The 9,385-nt window shown below is 41.9% G+C and overlaps 1 protein-coding gene across 1 annotated transcript; it reads left to right on the top strand.

Annotated features, from left to right (window-relative positions):
* Positions 1–640: 640 nt before the first annotated feature.
* On the top strand, positions 641–8,925 carry LOC123127986 (lysophospholipid acyltransferase 2). The gene is made up of 8 exons (XM_044547870.1): positions 641–1,031; positions 3,914–3,969; positions 4,522–4,745; positions 4,822–5,218; positions 6,041–6,126; positions 6,533–6,596; positions 6,693–6,805; positions 8,529–8,925. The coding sequence occupies exons 1-8, from the start codon at positions 730–732 to the stop codon at positions 8,667–8,669; spliced, it is 1,383 nt and encodes a 460-aa protein (XP_044403805.1). The 5' UTR covers positions 641–729; the 3' UTR covers positions 8,670–8,925.
* The last annotated feature ends 460 nt before the right edge of the window (positions 8,926–9,385 follow it).

Below are 9,385 nucleotides of genomic sequence, written 5' to 3' on the forward strand. Positions count from 1 at the left end.
AAGACGTCTTGACAGTTCAAATATTTAGGAACAAAAGAAACAGTGACTACTACTCAGCTTGAAAGACGTTTTTATATTATGAGACAGAGGGAGTTGAGTTTGCTCATCACCTTTCTAAAAAAACGTTTGCTTATCACCGGCGTACGCCACCACCACAATGATTTGCTGATACCGTTCGTATCCATCTAAGGGCTCCTTTGATTTAAAGGATTTGGATAGGAATTTTGAAGGATTGGTATCCTTAGGAATTTTTCCTATGTTGATTGTTTGATTCATAGGATTGAATCCTATAGGAATTTTTTCCAAAGGAATTTTTTGTACTACTTCTCATAGGATTTCTAGCATCCACTCAAACCTCTTTGAAAGAATCCTTTGTTTTTCCTATGATGCTCAAACAACCTAAAACCCTATAGGATTGAGATGAGCATGATATTCCAATCCTATGTTTTTCCTATTCCCATGTTTTTATAATCCTGCAAATCAAAGAGGCCCTAATTCTTCTCACTTCGACGTTACCCAACAGCCGCAAGTTTCCTGTTGCTTCGGACCGCCAATTCAAGAAAGCGAAGGGTGTTCTGTAGGAAGATACCTTCCCAAGGTTTCCACGCCATCACACACACACATATACACGCGGCTCGCGAGCTCGCTTCAGAAAAAACCAAATCCTCTATTCCTGCATCGCCCGCATCTGTTCGTCCCCCCTCTGCGGCGGCGGTGGCGGTGGCGACGATGGGGCTCGAGATGGAGCCGATGGCGGCGGCGATCGGCGTCTCGGTGCCCGTGCTCCGCTTCCTGCTCTGCTTCGCGGCCACCATACCGACGGGCCTCCTCTGGCGCGCGGTGCCGAGCGCCACGGGGCGGCACCTCTACGCGGGGCTCAGCGGCGCCGCGCTCTCCTACCTGTCCTTCGGGGCCACCTCCAACCTCCTCTTCGTCGGGCCCATGGCGCTCGGTTACCTCGCCATGCTCCTCTGCCGTCGCCGAGCTGGCCTCGTCACCTTCCTCGGCGCATTCGGCTTCCTCATCGCATGGTGAAACCCTCCCTTCCATCCTTGTCTACAGGGGTCATATACCGATGCTTAGTTTCGGGTGAATCATGAATGTTGGATTCATGTTTTTTCACGCCTTCATTTTGGGTAGAACAGGGCAGGAAATGTACAGCTAACAGCAGCTTGTTCGACTAGGAAACCAGAGGAATTGTAAGCGGATCTGCAGATGTGGCCGAGCCAGAGCGTTGGGCCATCACAGGGTTAAACAGTAGTTTATTCTATTGGAAAACCACAGGAATCGTAAGTGGGCGGCATGGAGCTTTTGATGCTTCTGATGTGGTTGGAACCGCAGCACGGACGATTTCATGTTGGAGCTGATTGAAATGATTTCCAACTTTTCTCTGGCTAGCCATGTGGTGCTATTTATGATTAATAGTTTCAAGGTGAAAATGAGATCTTGTATTATCTCAGGACGACTTTTCTTCTATGCCTGCAAAATTTTGGACTTCTGATCTCGTAAAGATTGCAATGAATACATATAATGTGATTGTTGAGATTTTACCTAAGTACCTTAGCAGTTCCTATTGGAGAATTTATTGGTTGTGTGCTCATGAAGCATTAGGGCACCCCTTGTTAGTCACGTGAACCAGTTTTTTCTTCTTTTGAAAGATTAAGTCTGTTTTGGTGGTACTATGATGCGATTTATGATCTGTCACACCGAGGGGTTGAATTAATATGACCTATGTTTATTTGGAAGGAAATTAAGGGAAGGAAGAAAATATTTCCCATCCAAATATCCCTGACAAAGACTCCATCTGGATAATGGATGCTGTTTGGTTCACTTAGAAGTTATTTATTCTAGCTGGAGTCATCCAAACCCACATAATTTTTCATCAACTTCATCAATATTCAGGCATAACATTTCTGAAGATGGTTATTCCATAATAAAACACACAGGCTTGACACTTAGTGATGTTTTATTCACCTTGAGAACTTATAGTTGAGTATTTAAAACTGACTCAATGAAGTATGAATGCAGGCATTGCCGTATTCCTGTTCCATTATCATTAACATTGATGTTCTGTTCCATAAGGCTCCGACTGAAATTTACTGTAAATAGAAAGGTGCAGCTATTCTTTTATTTCCTAGTTATTAGTGTGAATCAGTGACAATGAATGTTGAGTGGTAATTCTAGTTACGTTCTTGTCAATATTGATGCCTCCTCACCATCCTCTTAAACTTCGATCTCTCGTATGGTGCAGTTAATTTTTGTGTTCACTACCTAGAAGTTTAAATTAGCGGTCACAAGTGTCTGAGTAATCATTCTAATTTGGTTCCTGTTTCATTCCCTACTGAAACAAACAAGTTACGGATTATATCAATTTGCCCATCTTTCACATGGAGTAAAGTATCCACTTTGTCTATATAGCCCGTGTCGGACCAGGCACCCATATGGATTATCTAGACCCAAAATCATGACCTTTAAAATACGCTAATCACACACTCATTCTTTCCATTTGTAGAAACTCTTTATTTGGCAACTGTTGTATATCATCGAGACAAGATAAAAATAACAAACACTTAACAATAGGTCTAGTTCAACGGGCAGCCAATGCGTTAGTGAACTTTCTTCACTTAGCTGTTGAAGATAATGGCGTGTCTGTTTAATTCTTTAAATGTGTAATTGATTCAAAAAAAAAAAATATCCATGGATGCAATCCGGTCCTTCATTCGTAATGTTACAATGTAATATTAATATAGATGAAAGGAGTTTCTTGTGTATTCTAAACATAAGATGTTTCCCACCTCTTAGCACTAGCAACGTCATTCTGCTAGATTAAATTATGCTAATGCCAGCAGGCTTCCTTGGGGACATGTCAATCTCTTTATCCCACACCATAAGCTAGTTTTAGAGCACTATAGGAAGGCCATCAAAAGCAGACTAAGAAGAAAGCTCATTCGAAAAAAGGGCATTAGATTCTACCGCCATGCACTACTGAGAAGATTAGCCGCAAAGCACCAAAATCCTAAGTATCTTCTCGACATGATCAACGTTTGTCTCCTTGTTGGTTCTGCTACAATACCAACTGTGGCCCTAATATTTTTGGTTGTTGCAGTCACTTGCCTGTTTCATCTGTGGTATCCTAAGTCTGTTCTCTTCTCCGAATTTCTGCTCTTTAACGAATGGCTATGACTCCTGATCTCCCCTACGTGATATTTTTCTAGTGTTTTCCCTTTTTGCACGAACATAGGTATTAGCCAACTTACTCTGAGCACTAATTGTTTCAATGTTCAAGCTAGCTTTGACACGTAATCTACTTGCATGAAGGATAAACTGGTTATATATTGTCGGCTAGTTCTTCACTTTTCAATGTTGTGTTTGCTACTGTTTCCTTTTTGGCCCCATAAGAAGGGTTCCCTTCTATTCCATATGCAAAATTTTGAAGTGGGACGAACCAGCTACCTAAGTTGGAAATCCAATAAGTAAATTATTTTTAGCCATGGACAGGGGTGCGTGGGAGTTAGCTATTCATGCACTTTTCAATGTTGTGTTTGCTACTGTTTCCTTTTTGGCCCCATAAGAAGGGTTCCATTCTATTCCATATGCAAAATTTTGAAGTGGGACGAACCAGCTACCTAAGTTGGAAATCCAATAAGTAAATTATTTTTAGCCATGGACAGGGGTGTGCGGGAGTTAGCTATTCATGTGCCAGAACCATGACTTGGTTTCAATATCTTATGGGTTTCAACTCTAGTCTACCCAACTTGTTACTTTAGGCCAATTTGTTATGATGGATAAGCTGGCGAACAATTTGGTGCTGAATTTTTGCAATTATACACTGTGAATGTATTTAAGTTTACCCTCATACTACATACAAATTAACACATTCGGAGTTACTTACATTTTTTTTCTTGTTGTATAGTCATGTCTACTACATGAGTGGGGACGCGTGGAAGGAGGGAGGCATCGACGCAACTGGTATTGTATAATGTTTTATTATTGCTTGTGCTTATTTAAAGTTAAACTAGTGTTCACCATGCAATTTTTGAGTGCGTTTCTGACTTACATATATGGAACATGTTCAAATTATAAGATACATTTTAAGAATTTTGAATCCCTAATATTATCTCATGACATTTTACCATTTTTTCTTGTGTGGTCCTTCCTTGTAGTTAACAGTGTTCTCTCGGGATATTGTTTAGTAGTCAAAATGATGCCTTCTACCGAGGGACAGGTGTAGCATCCCTCTTATAAATCTAACAGTAGTGAAATAATTGGACATAGGTTATATGCAGGGAGTAACATAATAGAGTGTATGCAGGTACTCCCTCCGTTCCGAATTACTTGTCGCAGGTATGGATGTATCTAGATGTATTTTAGTTCTAGATACATCCATTTCTGCGACGAGTAATTTGGAACGGAGGGAGTACAAAATAAACCTCAGCTCTTACTTGTGGTCAACCCTCTGCGAATAACATCAAGCCATGTCCCTATGCCTTCTCAGAATTCCTTTCTTTGGTTGCAATGCAGGTGCTTTGATGGTTTTAACGTTGAAAGTCATTTCATGCTCAATGAACTACAGTGACGGTCTCTTGAAGGAAGAAGAGGGTCTACGTGATGCTCAGAAGAAGTATCGCTTGGCTAAGTTGCCTTCTCTAGTCGAATATTTTGGTTACTGCCTCTGCTGTGGCAGCCACTTTGCTGGACCAGTATATGAGATGAAAGATTATCTTGAATGGACTGAAAGGAAAGGAGTAAGTAGCCTTTGTCTACTTTGGGTAGGTTTATGCCATGTTTTGCTTCATCCTGATTTTGTATGATCTTCAACAGATATGGGCCGGCTCAACTCCTTCACCATTATTACCTACTCTGCGTGCTCTAGTTCAGGCTGGAATATGCATGGGGTTATATTTGTATCTGTCACCTATGTTTCCGCTTTCACGATTTAGTGAACCTCTATATTATGAATGGGGTTTCTGGCACCGGCTCTTCTTTCAATACATGTCAGGATTTACTGCTCGATGGAAATACTACTTTATATGGTCAGTCTCAGAAGCTGCAATTATTATATCTGGCCTGGGTTTCACTGGTTGGTCTGATTCTTCTCCCCCAAAAGCCAAATGGGACCGTGCTATAAATGTTGATATTCTGGGCGTCGAGCTAGCTGGAAGTGCAGCTCAATTGCCACTTAAGTGGAATATTCAAGTGAGCACATGGCTAAGATACTGTAAGTTCTATATCTTGATATTCCAGTAGACCATCATTGTTATTAACTTGCTTTTTGGATGATATAATGCTTTTTCATCAAATTCTGGTGTTCTCTGTATAAACTAGATAACACAATATGGAAGCAGGTTGAGGGTCCTTTATGGATCACATAGCATCTATTTTGCTTACCAGTTACTCCCTCCGTCCGAAAAAGCTCGTCCCAAGCTTGTCCCTCAAATGGATGTATCTAGCACTAATTTGGTGCCAGATACATCCATTTGAGGGACAAGCTTTTTCAGACGGAGGGAGTACCACTATTAAGATCTGTGCAATCTAAGACTTGGAGAACAAGGAAGCACTATCTTTAATTCTGTTTTTATTAATTTCTCTAAAAGGTTCAGTATTTTTCTGTGTCTGTACAATGAAAAATTAGTTGATAGTACATAATGCTAGATTTTGGGGTCTGTAAATTGATTTTGTTAACCACTTGATGATTCTTTGGAACCTTTCGGTTGCCACTTTTTGTAGTGTGGATGAGTGAAGCATGTATGCCTGTAATTCATGATCTTTAGCTGATTTAAAAAATCTGTACATGCACATTATGCACTCATGTATTAGTAGTAATTGTCTCATCATTGACTCCTTGAGAAATGATCATCTCCTTGAAGTTTACCTTTGCGCTAAGTATGGTATGCACCAAGCAGTTTGTTTTCGTGCAAATGCCATGATTCGAGCGATCAGCGATGCACTTTGGTATACCTATATAATGTATTGAATGCCACACATTCACGCTGTGCTGTTATCAGTTGCATGAGCCATTGCTCCACTATTTTTTTTCCAGATGTGTATGAGAGGTTAATTCAGAAAGGGAAGAAGCCTGGTTTCCTTCAGTTGTTGGGTACACAGACAGTCAGTGCTATCTGGCATGTGAGTTTTTTTCCCCTCTCCACCTTCTTTATCATTAATAGTTCCTGTTCACTGTATATCGGACTTGTATCTAGCAGAGCATCCTGAAATTTGTTGGACAAACAGTAGCTAAATGAAACTAGAATGCTCTAGTGGGAATTTAGAGCTGCTATTGTCCTGGTAGTGGAACCTTAGTACCTGCCTTTCAGAATGGAGGCACTATGGGTCATTGCAAACTCGCATTTTCCCCATGATAATAACTGGCTTCACTTGTGACGTATTAATAACCTTTTTCCTCAGCAAGCTGTTGCTTGTGATGATTGATACTTAGCCAATCCAGCAAGCTGTGGCTTGTGATGGTTAATACTTGGCCAAATTTCATATTACATGGTTTTTGTCCATTGGTCTGATTTTTACCGTTCTACAGGGACTGTATCCAGGATATATGTTTTTCTTTGTTCAGTCAGCGTTGATGATAAATGGTTCAAAAGGTAGCTCAATCCCTCCCTTCCCTGACATTTCTGAGGTGTACTTGATTGAAACTGTGTGAGCTTGTAATTCTGATTTGGCTTCCTTTTTTGATGCAGTTATATACAGATGGCAACAAGCTGTGAGCAATCCAGGCCTCCGCACTATCCTGTCTTTACTAAATTGTGCATACACCATGATGGTGCTTAACTACTCATGCATTGGCTTCCAGGTTAGTTTCATGCCCCTGAATCTGGCTATACTTTACCCTGTAGAAACTGAAAACACAATCTGATCAGTTCGCTTGTCTGTTGGCTAATAATCTGTGCACCTAAAATTCTCCCTTTGTTTTATTAATTTCTTATCTTTGATGATTATTATGCATATATGGTTTTGCAAGTATCATTTAGGTTTCACTTAACCAAAATGATATTAATCAAACTGTAGCAAAGCCAGGTTGCTTCACAAACTTAGTTTAGACAACTTAGATCTGCAAGTGTTTTAGTTTCTTAGCAAAGTTTCCATTTGGATCATGATGTGCCACCAGAATATCTGAAGATTCTAAAATGAGAGAAATATTTATTTTCCCATTACAAGCGCTGAGTTTGCTGAATTGCCATTGAACAAACGTACTTTGGTTATTCGCCACTGCACAAACACAACCTCTTGCCAATATGCCATCGCTGTTACCCTTCTGTTAATGTTAGTGTGCTTCTGTTAAATCTCAAATATCCGAAATATCTGTCACTATTTATCTGAATCCCAAAACTTCCCTGGTGTAAGGAGAAAAGAAAACGGCTTACCTATTCAGCGCCTGCTCCTGCACGCACACACCTGTTTCTTCTTGTTTCTCTCCCCCATGGACGCACCAGTAGAGGAGATGATGGCAGGGTTAGCTTCCAGCAGGCCTTCCTCCCGACGAGTCCACCAGCGACCATTCTGACTCCTCTCCCCGCCCCCTCCCAAATTACAGAAAACCTAGAGGGGAGGCTGTGGATAACTGCAAGACCTCAGTGACAGCTGCCTTTGCCGCGATCCCATACGCAACAGGCAAGGAGGACAACTTGGTGGCAGCGGGCACCCCTTGTGGCCCTCACAGAGAGAGCCAGCGACAATGACAGCCAGTGACGAGGTTGACATGGGTCCGTGGTCCCTGGATGCAATTAGGATACTGAAGGCGAGGTAGAAGAGGAGCGAGCCAACAATGGTGTTGTACTTGCCCCAGCAGCTGTCAGCGAGGAAGGTGCCAAGGAGGGGGACATTGAAGGTGATTCTGTTCCAGGTGTCGGGAAGCAGTGGTGCCGTGGAGCATGGTTCCGAGCTAGACCACCATATTCAGTTCGACTCCAGAAAAGGCGATGCTCTCCAGCAAACTCCAAACCTGCAGTTAGTCGCTGATATGAATGGTGCCTTTCCTAGATGCTAGATGGAGAGGAATCAATGGATGGGTCGTTGTTGGTTAATCGTGTAGACTAATCTAGCTCACCTTACAACTTACTCCCTCCGTTCCAAAATACTTGACTTCCATTTGTCCAAAAATGGATGTTCCTATATACTAAAACATGTCTAGATACATCTATATTTTAACAAATGGAAGTCATGTATTGTGGAACGGAGGGAGTACATGCCTATATACTTTGTTTCCTTAAACCGTTATGGCATATTGGCAATAAATTGTGCTTGTGTGATGGCAAATAAGCAAAGCACGTTTGTTCAATGGCAATTCAGCAAGCCGAGCGCGAGTATTGAGCACTAGAGGTACTAGAGCATTACTAGTACTATTAATGTTTTTTGTGGAGAAAGGAAGACGTGGGTTAAGTACCTAACATTCTTTTGTTCCTCCACAGTAGCTTTGAACCTACTTTAGTACGTGGAACTTATGCCTTTGTCAATCATCTTCTACATAAAACATACTAATAACATTTACAATGTTCTATGCTTTTGTTTTCCTCAAGGTACTGAGCTTCCAGGAGACCTTAGCATCCTACAAGAGCGTGTATTATGTCGGCACAATCGTTCCTATTCTATGTGTCTTGCTGGGCTATGTCGTCAAGCCCACGAGACCTGTGAAGCCGAAGGCTCGCAAGGCAGAATGAGGAACAGAGTGAATTGATCTTTACATAGATGAGTTACGAAGCTTCAATGGTGATTATGGCAAGATAGTTTTCAGTTTACTTCCATCTTTGTGAAACAATATCAAATTTAGCCAAAAAGGATAATGTGGTGGCTCCATTGTAATTGACCAATCATTAAAAACCTGTTGTTTCGTCGGGCTGATCACCCATTTGTTTTACCACACATGTAACACATGATTTTTTGGCCCTAAGCTGTATGTTATTCATTTACCTTTTCTGCCTGGCTCTATTCAAACTGATGTGTATTTTCACACCTTCCCATCGGCTCCGTATGGAGGTGTGAACGCTGTTGCTGGTTCATAGTCGTGTTGCACCGTGCCGAGTCGGTAGCAGCCGGAGCTCCTAGAACAAACATTCGCCTTTTGACCACTGCAGCACTCGCTTTGAACGCAGTTTTGGTGCGATGGCGGCTGAAGCTGAGGTCGAGACGAGATCACCGGAAAGACAGACCTTGGTCATAGACAACGAATGAGTTGGAATGTATCTGACGCGTCTTTCTGCTCGGGTCATATAAATGGTGCTATAGCGGCGTGAATCTATGGGTGCTCCGGTCCGGTCCAAGTCCGACTTAGCTGATTGATTGATATGCAGTGGCGGTGGTTCTGGCGCTGTTGGCCTCCCTCATGTTTGTCCAATTGTAGTTGTGCCGGGGCCACGGCAAGTGCATGCATGCATGG

This window comes from Triticum aestivum, chromosome 6A (assembly GCF_018294505.1).
Source record: "Triticum aestivum cultivar Chinese Spring chromosome 6A, IWGSC CS RefSeq v2.1, whole genome shotgun sequence".
Classification (NCBI taxonomy): Eukaryota; Viridiplantae; Streptophyta; class Magnoliopsida; order Poales; family Poaceae; genus Triticum; species Triticum aestivum.

Excerpts from the sequence above, each read along its gene's own strand:
- LOC123127986 (XM_044547870.1), top strand. The coding sequence starts at position 730 with ATGGGGCTCGAGATGGAGCCGATGGCGGCGGCGATCGGCGTCTCGGTG. Across the intron at positions 6,597-6,692 it reads GATGATAAATGGTTCAAAAG|TTATATACAGATGGCAACAA; the intron begins GTAGCTCAATCC and ends TTTTTGATGCAG. Across the intron at positions 6,806-8,528 it reads ACTCATGCATTGGCTTCCAG|GTACTGAGCTTCCAGGAGAC; the intron begins GTTAGTTTCATG and ends GTTTTCCTCAAG.